General features: G+C 35.3%; 1 protein-coding gene across 2 annotated transcripts in view; it reads right to left on the minus strand.

Annotated features, from left to right (window-relative positions):
* The window catches only part of LRBA (LPS responsive beige-like anchor protein), a 756,763-nt gene that overhangs the window by 193,377 nt on the left and 543,323 nt on the right, over positions 1-20,063 (minus strand). For both annotated transcript variants that reach the window (XM_025385122.1, XM_025385123.1), the window contains exons 43-44: positions 11,499-11,614; positions 7,425-7,537 (exon numbers count right to left, since the gene is read on the minus strand). In XM_025385122.1, the coding sequence (XP_025240907.1) occupies positions 7,425-7,537; positions 11,499-11,614 (229 nt within the window). The remainder of the gene's footprint in view (positions 1-7,424; positions 7,538-11,498; positions 11,615-20,063) is intronic.

Genomic DNA, 20,063 nt, shown 5'->3' on the forward strand with positions numbered 1-20,063 from the left:
GAAATATCTCACAAATAAAAATACACATTCAAATGGTAGGAGATAAATGAAGGAGAGAAAAAAAAATCACTTACTTTTCCTGAAAGGGAGAGAGAGAAACAGAAACATATACTAAGCACAAACAGGAGCAACTCAGCAATGAGTAACAAATTCACTATGGTTCTGTCACTCAGTTCTCTTCGGTTTTGTCAGCATTTGCTCTTTTAGAAATATTTGGATTCAAACTAGGGCAATGTAAACTGCTAGGTTAACAGAGTGTGAATAGTCTAGCATTGTAACATAGGTTTAAAAACAAAACAAAACAAACATGATTTCTTATAGCTTAGGCAAAAATTTAAAATTCTGTTTTAGCCGATTTTCCTGATTCCTATGTTGCAAGACAGGAATCAGGAGATCATGGTGCAGGTTCACTTTTTTCTACTTTTTATTTTCCTGTTTCTGCACTATGGACCAAAATAACAGCTCACTCTGTGGTTACAATCTAAAGATGAAAACCGGATTTTTCTTTACCTTGTTCCTCAAACTGTCTATTTTTCTTCATTTTAGAAATGTGAGTTGTAATTAATAAAAAATAAATATTTGCTTTACCTTGACCATTCCTGTTTCTCCCTAATCTTCAGCTTATTCTTTTACTAGCATAGTAATGACTTCATTTTATTCTTTCATATCTTCAGAAACTAGCAGTCCATGGCATATTACAGTACTCAATTAACAACCAATAAATGAATGAACAAATGCATAAGCAGTAACACTGAGGATCCTCTAGTTTTAACCAAATATTCAGCTTTTTTTGTAAAATAGGTTTAATCAAAAAAGCCTGGAGCATAACCTGGGCTAAAGACAATAAGAGTAGCGCAATTTGAAAAGAAAAAAAGCTTTCCGTTTACAAGCAATAGCATGTTGCTTGTATGTACTAGGTACTTCAGCACGAGAAGTGAAAGGTAACTTGATAAATAACATTAAAATAGACCCAGCAACTGATGCCAAAAGTGGAAGGCAGTATTAGCATATTACAGAGTTTCTCAAACTTTCTGGGCCAAAACTCACATTAAGAAATATGTTACTTTAAAAAACACACATGTATACACACTCAAACAAACTGAGCAGAAGATTTATACAATAAGCACAGTGATGTTTTCTCTTTTATGTTATGCTACGGTATCCCATTCATTTTTTAAAAATGCAGTTGTTAGCTACAGATTGAAAACTTAGTGTTCAGATTCTGAGTCTACCTATGTGCAACTTGACCCATTGGTGCATTAGTTTCTGCCTCTGTAAAAACAATAATGATGTTACCTACTTAAAGGGATTTTGTGACAGTTAAAGGAATTACCATGCACAAAACACTTAGACAAAAGCCTGGCACATAGTAAGTGCTCAATAAATATTAGTTAACAATAATAACAATAATAAAGTGGCATACTCCTGTCTTGTGAATTTCATAGCCAAGAAAATTGGGTTTTCATTGGCAAGTGGAACAGTTATCAATTGCATTTCAATCCAAGAACACACTGGTTTTTTGAAAAGGTACCCAGATTACTGTAAAAATACATACTATATATTCTAAACTAACTACACTGATCAACTAGAAGAAAATGATTGCCTCAGATTGTCTTGGTTTCCTTCTCTCAGAAAATTTGTTTTACACAATCACTTTCCAAAGTAAAGAAAAGATAATAAATCACAGGTACAAAGGAAATCATCCTAATCTACAAAGGAAGTCCTGGTACTGAAAAACTCAGCCATCATAATTTATTTTTATGGTACGACATTTTGTAAATATATTCCTGCACTGATTATAATTTCTTATGAAGAAATGTCAAAAAGAAAACGTTGAATCTTATCTCTTCCAAGGAGGTTGTCAAAATATAAAATCAATGTATGTTTATAAAATATGGATTAATGTCACTCCAAATTCTATGCATGGTTAGATCTGTCTTCTCATCAGTCAGAATTTCAGACTACTGATGAAATAACTGGGAAAGTAGAGGGAAAAGAAATCAACCTCAAAATTGATTCCTACCTTTTTCAGCTTTGAAAGAATAAATTAAACCATTTTATGCTAAATGAGGACTTTTTCAATACAAGAAGATTTAATTTTCATCAGTCTTTCAGAATAAAATAGATCTGATCTTCTCAATGTACTTACAATACTAATTTGGAATGATTATAAAGAGATATTGTACATGGAATAAAAGCTTATACATTAAAAAAGACATTTTTTACATTGCTCCATTCAGCCATTTTTTTTCTACAAAGAAGATCAGAAAAATAACACAGAAGAAAGGATGCTGATTACATTAATTCAACTTCAGAAAGAAAATTCCCAGTGCAACATGGAAGACATTACCAAACAAAATTGTAGCTTTGTATGGAAGCTACTAAAAGTCCTCTGAAAAACAGCTTTGGGGAAATTAAATAGATATAAATATGCATAAATAATTCAACACATTTTAAAGCCAGGCAGGTTATATTATCCACTTAAGAATGGAGATAAGATCTGTTTGTATTCTACATTAAGCTATGCATACAATGTTTTCTAAGATTTCACAAATTTATTCAAACAAACAGTAATGTTTACAAAATGTATACTATGGGACAAATTTTAATACAATTCTATTATAATCATTATTTGTACTGATAGAGTTCATTTATATATGAGATGTATTTTTGAAAATGTGTGCATAAATAAATATTTGAAAATTGAATCACACTGTAAACATTTTGACAAGCCTTAATACTACAAGGAATGAGATACTTTTACCAAGTAAACAATCACAACCATTTTATATGTGCAAAGTACAATTTTCAAATATCTGATGTGCTTGATTATTTCACTAAATGCAGTTGATTCCAAACTCACTTATTTCATCAATATTTAATGAAAGCAATTAGTACTAGTAGAATTCCATTCTCATGAACCTGAATGACTTTTGCAGCATTCACATTACCACTGGTTTACAGGAAAGGAGATATTAGTTGTAAGACAGGTGGTAGAATATTAGAGCTCCACACTTCTTCCCAGACCTACTAATTACGCTACTGTTCACTATCCAATTGTGTGCCCTTCGGTTCTTGTTGAAAGCACTTTTTATAACTATTCCTTCCTCAGCCAAAAGGGCAAATATTTCACAAAATCTCTAAAAATATAAAAATGGATGCCATTACAATTGAAGTCACAAAATTACACAAATGATATTTCTTATGTCTTTGTTTAGTGGATGTGGACATATCTGGATAGAGGTTAATGAAAGCAACAGTTTTGTCTTGCAGCCCCTCACCTTTTTACTTTTAATGTAACAAAATAAAAAAGCAAAATTACTATTGATCATCTAGTGGGGCATAAGGTAACCTTATTTCTCATATCCTGAAGAAAAGGCATGAGTTAAAATAACATTTTACCCACCCAACAAAAGTATTTGACAAGTTCCTTAGGCACAGCTATACTATACAAATAAAAATAGATTTTAATAAAGGATTCTGTTTAGCTGGCCACTAATCTGCAATAGCATTTTTCTGATAAAATTTCAATAAATACTCATAATAAAAATCATACAGCCTACATAATAAAATTGTTCTGGAGGCTTCCTTCTGGTCATTTAACATTTTTAGTAGAATAGAAACAAAGATGAGGGGCACAGAATGGAGGCAGTTGGTAAAAAACGATGGTGTTAGGAGGAGGTAAAAGAGTTATGAGAACTTTTGTTCAGGTACAAAGATGGAGGAAGAGAAAAACATATCCTCAAAAACAAAACAAAACAAAACAAAAAACAATCTCCCACTTGTCACCATTAGCTGCTATTTCATCAAGACAGAATTATGAGTCCAGCCCACAGTCCATCTTATTACTCATCACATCTTAAAGAGATTTCTAAAAACTCATCTAAAGCACAAAAAACATCTGAATAAGCTGTGTGCTTAAATATAAGTCCAAACTGATGGATTCAGCCCTGAAACAGAAGGCAATATTTCTAGGACTCTAGAACACGTATTCATATATATGTCATTCATTTTGTGAAGCACATTTTATATTCTAACAAATTCACCCCCCAAAAATGGTATTTTTACTTTTGCAAACACAAAATTCAAACTGTGGAGACAGAGTAGGGTATAATAGCCTGAGGATTAAAGAGCTGCCCAGTTTTTATTATTGACCTACTGCATGGCTCATTACACAAGTCAAACTAATACAGTCCTCATTTATTAGACTACAGAGCTCTACAGAGTCCATAATTCTATGGGGTCTTAGAACAAATATGATATCAATGTGTAAGGCCTTCCTTTTCTTTTTAATTTTTTTAAACCAACCATTTATTATTCCTCATGGTCAATGGGTCAACTGGGAAATTCTGCCGATCTGGGCCAGGCTTTGTTGCTCTTAGTTGGACTCCTTCATACGTTTGTGGTCAGATGGCAGGTCAGCTGAGGATTACCTTGTTAAGGATGGCCTAAGCTGCCACAGCTCAAGTGTCCTCCGTGTGTCAGTCACATCCTACCAGCAGGTTAACTTGGAAATGTTTAGGCATATTCTCAAAGTGATCACAGAGAAGCAAGAACAAACACACACAGGCACTTTTTCAAAGCTCTAACTGTTTCTAGTTTGCTAACTTTTTTTTTTTCCTGCTGGTTTCTCTTTTATTAATGGAGGCAAAATATATATAACATAAAATTTACCATTTTTAAATGTACAGTTCAACAGTATTAAATACATTCACATTGTTGAACAATCATCACCGCTATCCATCTTGAGAACTTTTTTCAACTTGCAATCCTAAAACTCTATACCTATTATATTAAACACTAACTCCTCATTCTCTCCCTCACCCCAGGCCCTGGCAACTAGTATTCTACTTTTTATCTCTATAAATTTCACTACTCTAAGTACCTCATATGAATGGAATCATACAGTATTTGCCCTTTTGTGACTGGCTTATGTCACTTAGCATAACATCCTCAAGGGCTATTCATGTTGTAGCATATGTCAGAGCTTCCTTCCTTTTTAAGGCTGAATAATATTACATTGTATGTATATGTCATGTTTTGTTTATCCATTTTTCTGTTGATGGACATCTGGGTTGTTTCTATTTCTTGGCTGTCATGTGTCACGCTGCTACAAATATGAACATGGGTGTAAAATTATCTGTTCTTATCCCTACTTTCAATTCTTTTTAAGTTTTTGAGAAACTACCATACCGTTTGACATATAAGCTGCACTATCATACATTTGTACCAGCATGCACAAGGGTTCCAATTTTCCAAATCCATGTCAATACTTGTGATTTTCTGGGTTTGTTTTCATTAACAATCTTCCTAATGGTTATGAAGTGGTATCTTACTGTGATTTTGATTTACATTTCCTGATAATTAGTGATGTTCATTTTATCTCATTGGCCACTTGTATATCCTCTTCGGAGAAATGTCTATCGGGTTCTTCACCCATTTTTGAATGTTGTTGAGTTTTAGGAGTCTCTATATATTCTTGATATTAATCCCTTATTAGACAAGTGATCCACAAATAAGGCTTTCCTCTGAAAATTAAAACTCCCTTTTAGAGTTCAATAAGTAGATATAGCAAATGGTACAATGTCTTAGCTCTAAGCACTATACTAGACACAAGAGATACAGAAATTAACAAAACAAAATCTTTGTATTCAATGATTTTGCCTAATAGGGAGCACAGAGAAAAAAATGTTAAAATTATAATAAATTATGAAATGTATGATAACAAGTATATGGAAAGTACCCTGGGAGTTCAAATCTCTAGATAAAGAGAAGAATAAGAGCAAAAGAACAAGAGGTAAACATGAGGCATTACAAGATCAGATGACACAGCAAAGATGGGGACAGAGACAGAAGATGTGGTAATAAAACAGACAATGGCCAGATCCTAAACACTATTGTTTGGCATGAAGAAAATGTTAACCTTCATTTTGACATCACTGGTAACTATTGTGATTGTCTGGACTGTGTGAAGAAGATCCTATCCTGTGGACAGAGAGTAGGAATTGCTCCTGAACATCTTCCTGGAATGAGTAAATAAAAGAACAAACTCTTAGAGTCCCTGGGCTCTAAGTAATGGACACTGGATATGTTGAGTGAACTTGCACTTCTCATGCTGGGATCTGCAGACACTGGGCAATGATCCTCTGACTGAGACTGTGAATCACTGAGAGCCCTGTATTTCTGCTATGATTGGGTATTCAGTGGAACTTTATATAAACACCTGTGGCCTAAGACAGATTTAGAAGAGTTAAGGGAAAGAACTGTGTATACCCTGGAAAAAAGTTAGTACTAATAGCAAGAAATCTGGTGTTGTGAGAATGTAAGAGTGACCTACAGGAAAGAAGGACTAATACTGGGTCAGGGTACAGACAGGGAAGAAGCAACAAAGAGTCTCCAGGCCAAAGAAGTAGAAGACATAAACATTTGTTAGCTGTTCCTAGAAATTACTAAGGAAAGAAGCTGTAGGAAAAAGACTGGATGTTCTGCTAACCTAAATGAGGGTAGAGACTTTGTACTCAGATATTAAAGGAAATACAACTCTGAATATAAGTTGGAGGAATCAGTTTGAACCCATGTATTTCATCCTAAATTTTTTCCTAGCACTCTCTAAAAAAGGGATAGAAATAATGACAAATTCAGTAGCAATAAGCAGAATAGACAAAACTGTGATCTCCAGATATTAATTCCCACTAGAAGAGGTCCCACCTGGGCTCCTCAAAGAAATAGAAGATCCTATACTGGGCCAGAAAATGTAAGGGTTAAGACTAGAGTGCCTTACCATACCAGAGATCATGAAAGTTATCAAAGACTGTAAACATGTGTCAAAATGTCACAGAAATAACTTCAAGAAGCCCCCAGTGGTCAAAGAAAGAACAACTGAATATCAGTAAATAACTGCAATGGATTGAAACATCAAATGCATTTAAATCTATGAGTTCATAAAGATACTTTTTTAATAGTCAGTTGGGTACCACTGCAGAATGCTAGGAATCAACTCAATATTTTGAAAACTGTTATGTAAATTAACAGAAAAGAGTAAGAATTAAACTTCTATCCTGTCTTTTCTCTGCAATGTACCACTGGATACCCTAGTAGTAGAAGAGAGGAAATGCCTCCTTATAGAATGAGTCCCATAAATAAGTGAAATAAAAGTGATATTTTAAATACTACAAATTTGCAATGCTTACTAAATTAATGAATCCATGCACTGAATATCAGTGCTAACATCACAAAAGAGAAGTAGTGTTTATCATGCACATTAAATTTTTCCATTTGAAAATACTGAAAATATATTTAAGAGATAATTATATTAAAGGTACATATTTGAAAAAAATTTTTAAGTTAAGTAAAATAACTGAAATCAATCCAATTTATTTTTATATGCCAGACAATTATATTTCAGATGATTACTGAGAAATTACCTTGGACAAATCTCTGAAGTTGGTGGGCAAGGTAAGATCCAGTTCTTCTGATTCATAATTAGTGATGACCCAAGGAAACACTGGATACTGATTTAAGTCATTATAACTCCGGCCTGATAGGGAAAAAAGTTACTTGTAATTTATAATTTTAAAAATGAAATAAACCGATTCAGTAATATAATTTCCTAAAAATAAGATTAACAATTTTTGATTGCCAGATATCATTCTCAGTATCCATACTTTATCTCATTTAATCCTCACAACAATCCTACGAAATTATATCATCTCCATTTCACAGATGAAAAAATTGAGTCACAAAAGGTTAGGTAACTTGCCCCAAATCACACAACTAGTAATGGTCAAACCATATTCAAATTCAGATTTTCTGGTCCTAAGTTTGTGTTCTTTTAAACTACATTCGACATTTTTTTATCACTTGAAAGCCTGCCCCAAATAAAATACTCTTTTTTAAGACTTTAAAAAGCTATTTGTAATTCTCACAGTTTTTCAAAACAAGAATGTTTTCTCTGCCATTAATAATCAACCAACCAACTAAGCAATCAAGTTTAAATGACTTAACCCTGGTGGACATTCACCGGTCATCTGTAAAATGACGGCATTGCACTAAATAACTCTGAAATTTCTGTGGTAGTTTTCAAATCCTATAATCCTCTGAAAATAACGTGCAGTATTATCAATGTTGCTTCCTTACATGCCCAAATGCGGCTACATGCTCCTCTATACCTCTTTCTAATGACATTCAATGACCTATTTAGATTTATTAAAAATACAAATTACAGCAAAAGAGGAGGTAGTCCTTCTACATACGTACAGCGGATTTTTGGATATTACCTTTTTAGGATATTACCTTGGATATTACCTTTTAGGTAGCATAGTGGATGAGATCATTGTTTCTGGAATCAAAATGCTGGTGTTTGAATCCCAGCTCCTATTTACTAGTCTATGCCTATTTTTAGTTAGATTTAACATGAACAGACTTTTATGGCAAAAATATAAGAGAGACAAGTATATTAATATTGTTTGAATTCCTTTCTTATTATATATTCTATCATTTCCATTCCTTTTTCTTTCTCAAATATGTACTGATGTCATATCAATACATACCTGAATATTAAAGTAGTTCTCTGCATATACTCTTGGTATCTAAGCCTTTTTTATGGTCTGATGTTTTTAACTTTTTATTTTACTCTATTCATCTTAGGCTTGAGGCCTATTAGGGTACCAGAGTTCATTTTTGGCTGACCCGAAACAGTCTTATAAAACATTAAAACAATGACATTTTTAATTCATAGGTCATTAATGTCACTACATACTTCTATCAATAATTTTAATTTCTCCATAAAAAATAACAAAACATAGCAGCAGAAAAAAAAATGTATGATTCCCTTTTGCTCCCCCATTTCCTTCTCCTTCTGATTTAAATGTTGGTAAACAGTAAAATCATCTTGTCCCATCTATTTCAATAATCAGAAATAATTTTTTATTATACCTAAAAAATGAAGCGTATGTACCTGCTCAGTGTAATTAGACTTTTAATTAAGTTAAACTCAATACACAGTTATTAAATATGAACTGATGGCCATTTGGGAAATGCATCATGATATCATGAGAATCTATATGCGGCACAGAAAATAAAGTAAAAGAAATCTTAAGTGAGACAACTCCACCCTCTAATGCACATTTAAAAAATCTAAAGCAAATGATCGATTCTGTATTTATAAAAAATGTACAGGGAATATACTTAAAAGACACCGCAGGCACAATAAAAGCTATTTGAGAACAGATCATTTCATAAATGTTGCTCCATAATCATAACTGTGCATTCAATATGGGTTAATTGATTTACTACATGCAAAATACATCCATTAAACTTGTTACATAAGTTTCCTCTCACTACTACTTAAAAATTCTCTTAGTCACTAGTTCTGTAATTTCTACTAAATTCAACATAACCATTGACATTTTCTTCATGCCTTTTCCTCAGCTGACTGTGAGATAAACTTCTAATAAAATTTAGAACTTTCAATGTGAGCCCCTCAACTTCTAATTCTTTGCAACATCCCCTCACTCTTTCCCATTTCTCTAACAGGGTCTTTTCTTTGCTAAGAGTAATTGCTTCACCTGAGCTCTCGAACCTGTTTCCCTCATAACTTGAATTGTTACTTTTCCTCTCTCCTCCTCTTTCATCATTTTTTCTCTCTGCCCCAACCCATCCTCTGTTAATAACACATTTAAAAGAACCATAATTGACCGGGCATGGTGGCTCATGCCTGTAATCCCAGCACTTTGGGAGGCCAAGGCGGGCAGATAACCTGAGGTCAGGAGTTTAAGACCAGCCTGGCCAACATGGTCAAACCCCATCTCTACCAAACATACAAAAATTAGCCGGGTAGGGTGGCAGGAGCCTATAATCCCAGCTACTTGCAAGGCTGAGGCAGGAGAACCTCTTGAACCTGGGAGGCAGAAGTTGCAGTGAGCTGAGATCGTGCCATTGCACTCCAGCCTGGGGAAGAGGAGAGAAACTCCGTCTCAAAAAAAAAAAAAAAAAAAAAAAAGATCTGTAATTACATCTACAGTTACTATTTCATTTCAAACTATTCAGCCCTTATAATCAACCGTTTTTGCTGGCCTTAAACATGAACCTCTATGAAGTAATAAGGAAGCCTCTAAATACTAAACCCAAAGACAAGTTCTATCCTCATTCTGAAGTCTCCCTCTCCATTCTGTAACATTTGACACAGGTGAAAATTCCTTCTCCCTCTTTTACCTTGCCTCCCAAGACATCTGACTTACCTCAGTTCTCCTACTATATCTACAAATTCTAGGATCACTCATTCCTTTTTGTCCTTTACTAACTTTCCTTCTTTTTTCTTCTCATACGCAAAAGAATTTCCCTGTCTTATCTCACTGCTTTCTGTATTATCTTCCTTGCTGATCTCACATCTCTCGGTGATTTCCTCTCTATGCAGATGAAATTCAACAATGTCCTGGTTCTGAATATCCTCCTTGCCCTATACTTCCAAAAACTCTTTCTGATACCTTAACTTGAAAGTCTTGCTGGCACAATAAAATCATCATCTTTCCCTAGATGAAATTTTCTGACTTCTTTTTCCATTAATTGCACCACCATTTTCCCAGTAACGCAGGCCAGAAGCCTGGAAGTCTTTTCAGATACTTTCTTCTCATTTATCACCTACATTCATTCAGCTGCATATCAAATGGCTGGTGCCTTGTGAATTCTTACAGAATTTGTTTCTTCTTTTTAATTCCCACTGATACCTAATGGAAGCCCTCATTACTACACACACACACACACACACACAGAATTACTTCCTAACTTTACTTTCTGCCTAGTCTCTATCCACCCAAATTTATCTTACATACATTGCCTCCAAGTTAATTTTTGATGCAGCTCTAATATCACTTAGGTGCTCAAAAACTTTCAAAAGTTTCCCAATGAACTGACTGCTAATCTTCAAAGTGACAAGAAAATCGTTCTTCACACTAACATTCTTATTTTTTCCCATTATATCTTTACGAATATATACTTCATGCACACATAAATATACAGTATATACATAGATATACAAACTATACCATTCATTGCTCTCTAGGTACACTTTATGTATTCTCATCTTTGTATGTTTGCTTATGCTTTCAGTATTACATGGAATGACTTCTAACATTCCAACCACTTCCTCTGCTAGTCAAATAGTATCCATCCTTATAAAACCACTGAAACCTTATTTTCTCCTTACTCCAACCAACTGGGTGCATATAATTTCCCTCTCTCTCTGTCCTTTTAATCACCACAGTACCTTGAATTTTTTACTGATATATCCCGTTCTAGAATCACGTAAATATTCACATTTGTACTTAAAATGACTTCTATGAGAGTAAGCAACATACCTTGTTCTCTTTGTATACCCTTTGTAGTATTCTAGTAGCAATAATGGCAATAGAACAAGCTAGTTATACCATTACTCAAAATAATCTAACAACTGAAATCAATAATTTATTGTCTAAAATAATCAATGCATGGAATTAAGTTACCTGCTATCGTGTTGAGAAACATCAAGTACTCAAAATTAGAAATCTCTCTGTGTTGCCATCGCTGGGTCATGTTAGAAGCCTTAAAAAGCTGACGTGGACTAGCTAATGAAATACGTCTGCAAGAAAAAGAATTCAATGTGGACTCCATCTTAAGATTAATTATATCACAATAATAAATCATGAATTATCTGTGCTTATTCATTCATAATAATATCTATAATTCTGAAAAGTTCTACTCATGTTAGACTAATGAATACTAGAGAGGTTTCAATCTACAATTCATGGTTGAACAAAAGATGTAGACTAGCCACAGATCTATTATACATGTTCTATTCATTCAGGTAAGCTGTCATTACAGTGCCATTATAAAGTACAGGTTCAATAAAAGTTGATTAATAACAGTATAATTAATAATTCACTGCTTTACTGATATAAAAAGAAATTATAGTAGCTGGGAAGTGCATATAAAATTATATTCACATGTCTTTATTGTAATAGTTATCTTAAAGAGAATACATTTTTACATTATAAATTTAAATATATTTGCATATACTTTGTATCAAAGAGAAGAGAGATTCTAAACTATTTAGGCGTCTGCTCATGGGGTAAAGAGAAATTTTTTAAATATAGCTTAATAGAAGACAAATTTTCCTGTGGCCTCATAATGAAATGTAAACATCAGGGAATAGAACTGATCAATACAAAAAGCAGTGGGAAACAGATGGCAGAATTAATTATTACATTCAAAGCCTAGAATCTCAGAGAAATATGCTGTCACAGTTCTTTCTACCACAAAGAACAAGGTAATTATTTTGTAAAAGGTTCACTGAAGTATAATTTACATGCCATAAAATTCATCCAATTTGTATAATTCAGCATTTTTTTAAAAAAAAAATTTGAGAGTTGTGCAATTATCACAATTCACTTTAAAACATTTTCTTCATCTCTTCTCGGCCTTTTGGCTAAAATCAAGTGTAGAACATTTTCATCACCACAAAAATGTGCCTTGTACCTATTTACAGATAATCTTCATTCCTATCCCCACCTACAGGCAACTAGCAATCTACTCCGTGTCTCTAGCAAACCCACCTTTTCTAGACATTTTGGATCAATGGAATTATATATTAGTATGTAGTCTTTTGAGTCAGGTTTCTTTCACTAAACATAATGTCTTTGAGGTTTACCAATATGGTAGCATGTATCCATAGTTCATTCCTTTTTATTGCTGACTAGTATCCCACTGTATATAGAATACAGCACATTTTATCTAGTACATGGACATTTAACAGTTTTTGCTATTATAAATAATGCTACCATAAATATTCATGTATATACCTTTATATGAAAATACATTTTCATTTCTTTTGGGTAGATTCCTAGGAGTGGAATTGCTAGGTTGTATGTTGAGTTTATCTTTAATTTTTTGAGAAACCACCAAATTGTTTTCCAAGGTGGCTATACCACTATATGTTCCAATTAACAATGTATAAATTCATCTCCACATCCTCGCCAATACTCGCTCTTGTATTTTGATTATGACCATTCTAGTTAGTGTAAAACAGTATTTTTAATGTATGTTGTTAAGCATCTTTTCACTTGCTGATTGGTCATTTGTACATCTTCTTTGGTGAAATGACTAATCAAATCTTTTACTCATTTACTGAGCTGTTTGTATTTTATCATTGAGTTGTTAGAATTCTATATACATTCTGAATACAAGTCTGTGATAGTTAATTTTATGTGTCAGCTTGACTGGATTAAGTGACCTTAGAGAGCTGGTAAAACATGATTTCTGGGTATATCTGTGATAGCATTTCCAGAGAGATTAGTACTTGAACCAGTGGGCTTAGTAATGCAGACTGCTCTCTCCAGTGTGGTGAGCATCATCCAGTCGATTGAGGACTGAATACAACGAGGAGAAAGGGTGAATTCCCTCTTCTCCTCAAGGTGGGAATCTATATTCTCCTCCTCTTGGACAGTAGGAGCTCTTGGTTCTCTATCCTTCAATTCTTCCCCCATCCCTCTCTCCTCAGACCTTCAAGCCTTGGGCTCAGTCATGGGCTCCCCTGGCCTTCAAATTAGGATTGAATTACACCACTAGCTTTCTTGGGTCTCTAGCTGTAGATGGTGTATCGTGGAATTTCTCAGCCTCCATGGTCATATAAGCCAATTCCCATAATAAATCTCTTATATATCCATACATATCCTATTGGTTTTCTTTTTCTGGAGAATGCAGACTAATAAAAAGTGCTTTGTCAGACACATGATATATAAATGTTTTATCAGTCTGTGGCTTATCTCTTCATTTACTTAGTGATCAATTTTGAAACACAAAAGTTTTACATTTTGGTTGAGTCTAATTTCTCAATTTTTTCTTTTGTGGATTATGCTTTTAGTGTTACATCTGAGAACTCTTTGCCTTTCCCAACATCAGAAAGTTTTTCTCCTATGTTTTCTTTCAGATATTTTATAGTTTTACTTCTCACATATAGGCCTATAATATATTTTGAGTTAATTTTTTTGACTGATATGTGGTAAGCATCAAAATTGTCTTGTATGTAAACATCCAATTTTCTCCACAAATTGTTTAAAGCCTATCTTTTCCTCACTGAATTGTGTTGGCACCTATGCTGCAAAACAATTGACCACAAATGCAAGGATTTATTTCTGTATTGTCAGTTCTCTTCCTTTAATTTATATGTCTATCTTTGTACAATTACCACAATTGAAGACTGAGTACAATGAAAATGAGGAAGGATGAATTCCCTCAGTATCTTGATAACTGTGGCTCTACAGTAAGTTTTGAAATCAAGGTACGTCTTCCAATTTTGTTCTTATATTTCAAAATTGGTTTAGGCTATTCTAGGTCCATTCATTTCAACTTCCCAATTTCTCCAAAAAAGTCTATTAGGAATTTGATAGGGATTGTATTGATTTTATAGATCTAGGGAAAACTACCCTATTAATTATATTGAGTCTTCTGATCCATGAACATGGAATGTCTCCATTTATTAAGGTCTATTTTTAATTTCTCTTAAAAATGTTTTATACTTTTCATTGTACAAATCTACGCTTCTGTGATCTGTAAAGAGGGCTACTTTTTTTCTTCATTTCCAGTACAGATATCTTCAATTTCTCCCTTCCTTCCTCTCTTTCTTCCTTGTTGTACAAGCTAACGTCTCCAATGTAATGCTGAATAAAAGTGGTAAAAATGGGAAGACATTTTTACCCTCCTAAACTTTGGGGAAAAGTATTCAGTCTTTCAACTTTAAGTAAGATGTCCATATTGGGAGCTTTTTGGTAGATGATTTTTGTCAATTTGTGGAAATTTCTTTAGTTGAAAGTTAGTTGAGAGTTTTTAAGCATGAATGTGTGTTAAATTTTCTCAAATGCTTTTTTTATGAAATGACAGTAAGGTTTTTCTCCTTTATAAATACTGGTGCACAACATAAATTGATCTTCAGATTTAAATTAACCGGCATCCTAGTGATAAAACCCACATGAACATTTTATAAATCCTTTTTATATGCTGCTGAATTTGGTTTCCTAAATTTTATTTTAAAAAATTGTGTCTGTGCTCAGGAGGGAAACTGGCCTATGCGTTTTTCTTGTGAGTTTTCCTGTGGTGTCTTTGTCTGGCAATGGTACTGGGGTGACTGACCTTATAGAATGAGTTGCAAGTGTTTTCTCCCCTCCAATTTTCTGGATGAGTAGGTGAAAGATTTATATCATTTCTAGTTTAAATATATATATATATTTTTTTTTTTGAGACGGAGTCTCGCTCTGACGCCCAGGCTGGAGTGCAGTGGCCGGATCTCAGCTCACTGCAAGCTCCGCCTCCCGGGTTTACGCCATTCTCCTGCCTCAGCCTCCCAAGTAGCTGGGACTACAGGCGCCGGCCACCGCGCCCGGCTAGTTTTTTGTATTTTTTAGTAGAGACGGGGTTTCACCGCGTTAGCCAGGATGGTCTCGATCTCCTGACCTCGTGATCCGCCCGTCTCGGCCTCCCAAAGTGCTGGGATTACAGGCTTGAGCCACCGCGCCCGGCCCTAGTTTAAATATTTTATTGCATTAACTAGTAAAGACAAATGGGTCTGGGCTTTTCTTTAAGGAAAGATTTTTAAATTAATAATTCATTTTCTTTATGCGTTATAGGTCTATTCAGATTTTCAATTTCTTCTTGAGCCAGTTTTGGCAATTCTGTTTTTCTAAGAATTTGTCCATATCATTTAAGTATCTAATTTGTTGGCATGAAGTTGTCCATGATGTTCCTTTCTACTCCTTTTAATTTCTGTAGGCTCAGGCTGGGCTTGGTGGTTCACACCTGTAATCCCAGCACTTTAGAAGACTGAGGCGGGAGGATCACTTGAGCCCGAGTTCGAGGCCAGCTTGAGCAACATAGGAAGACCTTATCTCTACCAAAAAAAAAAAAAAAAAAAAAAATCAAAATATTAGCCAGACATGGTGGCATGTGCCTGTAGTCCCAGCTACTCAGGAGGCTGAAATGGGAGAATGGCTTGAGCCCAGGAGTCTGAGGCTGCAGTGAGCTATAACTGTGCCAACTGCACTCCAGCCAGGGCAACAGAGCAAGATCCTGTCTCTATAAAAGAAGAAAAAGAAACAGGAAAAAAAAAATAAAGATTCTATATGCTCAATAGTTATGTCTCTACTTTCACTTCTAATTTAAGTAATTTGTGTCATCTTTCACGGTTAGGTTAAAGTCTGTCAATTTTACTGATCTTCGCAAAGAATCAGCTTTTGTTTCATTGATCATCTTTAGTGTTTTTGCTTTATGTTTCATTGATTTTTGTTATAATCTTCATTACTCATTTTTTTCTACTTGCTTTGCATTTAGTTTGCTCTCCTCTATTATCTAAAAGTAGAAGCATAGGTTATTGATTTGAGGAATTTATTTCAGATATGGGTGTTTAAAGCTGTAAATTTTCACTTAATATTACTTTAGCTGCATCGCATAAATTTTGATATGTTATACCTCTGCTGGATATAGGCATCCGAATTAGTAAGCTTCTCAGTCCCATGGGAGAAAGAGTTGCTGGCCATAGAAGTAACCAAAAGCACGAATAGCTACATGGCAGAACGTGTGAGGACAAAAAAAAAGATGCTCCCAAGCCCAGGAACTCTCTAGGTTCTGGGAGGTATATAGAGGAGGAAGTGGTGCAGACCATGGAACATGGAATCAAAAAAAAATGAAGCCCTCTCCACCACTACCACTCTAGCCACACAGCCTAAGCTCACTCCCTTTTCTGTACTTCTCTAAGCTTCTAACGGCAAAATAACATATCTCCTGGTAGCTGTTACAACCCCTGATATGCATGTATTAAACTCCTTGGTTAGTGCTCCTGTAGAAAAAAGAAAATGCCTGAAAACAAGTGATAGCGTTGGGCAAAACTCACAGTGAAACAGAAAAACTAAAATGAAAACTATTGGGTGGCACCTTTGGGCTGACTCAATATATTTTTGTTATGGCTTAAAACTGGTATCTGCGTGTATATGTTTGCACTGTAAGTGCTCCTGGGTGTCAGAAAGAATACTCCAGATCAAGAACGACAACAGGTAGAAAACTGATAATAGGACTAACTCTCTTGCTGACTGCCATCAGTGGTGAGTCAGGATTTAGCACAATAGTCTCTACCCTCTCATGTCCTACTGGTTGACAAGTCAGAACACTTGGTCTTAATGGCCCTGACTTGTAGTGTTATCACAACCAAACCAAAAGGAGTAGCTCATAAATGCCAACAAAATTCAGGGTCCTGCTTGCCAAGTAAAGCTTCTTGATATTGTGTGGGCAAATTCACAACATTCAATCCTCTGGAGGTCAAAAGCTGCTGTTGCTAAATGTGATGGACAGTTTTCAGTCTATGTCTTACTGATTTCTCATCAGATATTTTCATGTTTAAAAACTATCATCCCTTGGTGATATGGTTTGGATTTGTGTCTCCACCCAAATATCACATCGAATTGTGTATTAGTCCACTCTCACACACTGTAAAAAACTGCCTAAGAAAGACTGGGTAATTTACAAAGAAAAGAGGTTTAATTGACTCCACATGGTTGGGGAGGCCTCAGGAAACTACAATCATGGTGGAAGGCAAAGAAGGAAGCACCTTATTCACAAGGCAGCAGTCAGGGAGGGAGAACCGAGAAAAAATTAAACCATCAGATCTCGTGAGAACTCACTATCACGAGAACAACATGGGGGAAACTGCCCCCATGATCCAATCAGGTCCTCCCTTGACATGTGGGGATTATAATTTGAGATGAGATTTGGGTGGGGACATAGAGCAAAATCATATCAAATTGTAACCTCCAGTGTTGGAGGTGGGGCCTGGTGGGAGGTGATTATATCACGGGGTAAATTTCCTCCTTGCTGTTCTCATGACAGTGAGTGAGTTTTCACGAGGATCTGGTTGTTGAAGAGTGTGTGGCACTCCCCTCCCCGCTTCTTCCTCATGCTCCTGCCATATAAGATATGTCTGCTTCCCCTTCACCTTCTACCATGATTGTAAGTTTCCTCTCCAGCCATGCTTCCTTATAGCCTGAGGAAACATGAGCCAATTTAACCTCCTTTCTTTACCCAGTTTCAGGTATCTCTTTACAGAGGTATGAGAACAGACTAATACACTTGGCATCATACTTTCCTGGGTTTCCTATCTTTTGAGCCACTCTTGTTTTTGCTCTTAGTGTTGTTGTTTTTGGGGGGGGGGGGCAGGGATGTCCTGTTTCCCTTACCTAACCTTTACATGCTGAGGTTTTCCAAATGCAGCCCTAGTTCCTGTTGGCATTCTACAATCTCTCCCCAGATGAACTCACTCCCTCTCATCGCTTCAAATTTCATATACATGGTAGTGACTCTCAATTACTAGGCCTTTCTTTTGAGCTCTCAACCTACCTGCTTATATCTAGCTTCCTATTCAACATCTCAATCTGGACGTCTCTCAGGGGTTCCAGTTTCAAGGACCTAAAATTAAACTCATTTTCTGTCCATCCACCTCCTCCCCACAACCCCAGCCATGGGGATGGAAGGATGTTTATACAAATACTGTTTGTCCAGTATTCCTAATCTCAGTAAATGCCACTGAGCAGCTCGAGCTGAGACTTGAGTATTGACTAAACATATTGAACATCTCCCTTTGTCATCACCCCCCAAATCGCTGAGTCTTATAAATTACATTTCTTAAAAATCTCTAAACAAAAATGTCTCTCTTCAGCTACATTATCAACATCACATATCATCCAGATGTCTTCAGTAGGCTCTGGTCTTATATAAATAACACCCTCTTCCTAATATCACTAAGTTCCAGTGATACTTGCTTTCCAGCATTTCTTAGAACACTAGAAGCTCCCTGTCTTGCTTCAGGGCCTTTGCATATACTACGCCTTTGTTCAAAGAACAGCTGGTTGTATTTCTTCAAATCAAAACTTAAAAGTCACATAGGAAGATATTCCTGGTTATCTTATTCAAAGCAACCGATCTCCACTCCACGAATCACTACTACAACACTCTAATTATATCCTTCCTGTCATTTATCACAGCTATTTAGTTTACATGTTTGTTTTAAAAATGTATGGGTAAACTAGTATCTATCTTGTACACTGCTGAGTGCTTGACACATTATAACTGAAAATCTATTTAAGAAACTGATTAATAAATTAAGACTTATAGGCTGAGCACGGTGGCTCATGCCTATAATCCCAATAGTTTAGGAGGTTGAGGTGGCAGGATCACTTTAGCCCAGGATTTTGAGATCAGCCTGGACAATGGAGCAAGACTGCATCTCTTACACACACACAAAAAAAAAATAGCCAGGCATAGTAGCATATGCCTATAGTACCAGCTAATGGGAAGCTGAGGTGAGAGAATTGCTTGAGCCCAGCAGGTTGAGCTGCCGTGACTGTACCACTGCAATCCAGCACTCCAGCCTGGGTGACACAGCAAGACCCTGTCTTTAATAAATAAATAAAAAATAAAAATAAAAATAAAAATAAAAAGGACATCTAGCTTTAACTGTGGGAGAACATTACAAAACATTCCCAGGTATGAAAACATGTACTAGGTGTGATAAACAAATCTTTTCTAAAATAAAGAGAAAATTGGTTGAAAAAGACTTTTTAACTAGCATAAGGAAATCTACTATGCTCCTCTGGGCTGCTTCTTCCTGAACTCTGAAATCCTCATTAAATTATAAAAAGTATCTAATCAAAAGCATTACTGGCATTGTAAGGCAATATTGCTTATAATCCAGAAGGATCACTTTATTTGCCCCATTTACATAAAAGTTGTGACCTGTGGTGGTTTTGAAATATATCCTCAAGAGGTGGAGCTTAATTCCCCTCCCCTGGAGTTTGGGCTGTATTTACTGACCCACTTGTAATGAATACAATGTATCTGAAATAATGGTATATAACTATCAAGAGTAAGTAATAAAAAAAAAACGGGGGCTTCTGCTTCATTCTCTCTTGGATCACTTGCTTTGCAGGAAGCCAGCTCCCATGTCATGTAGACACTCCAGTAGCAGATGGAAGAACTGACTTGGTAAGGAACTG

Source organism: Theropithecus gelada, chromosome 5 (assembly GCF_003255815.1).
Source record: "Theropithecus gelada isolate Dixy chromosome 5, Tgel_1.0, whole genome shotgun sequence".
Lineage (NCBI taxonomy): Eukaryota > Metazoa > Chordata > Mammalia > Primates > Cercopithecidae > Theropithecus > Theropithecus gelada.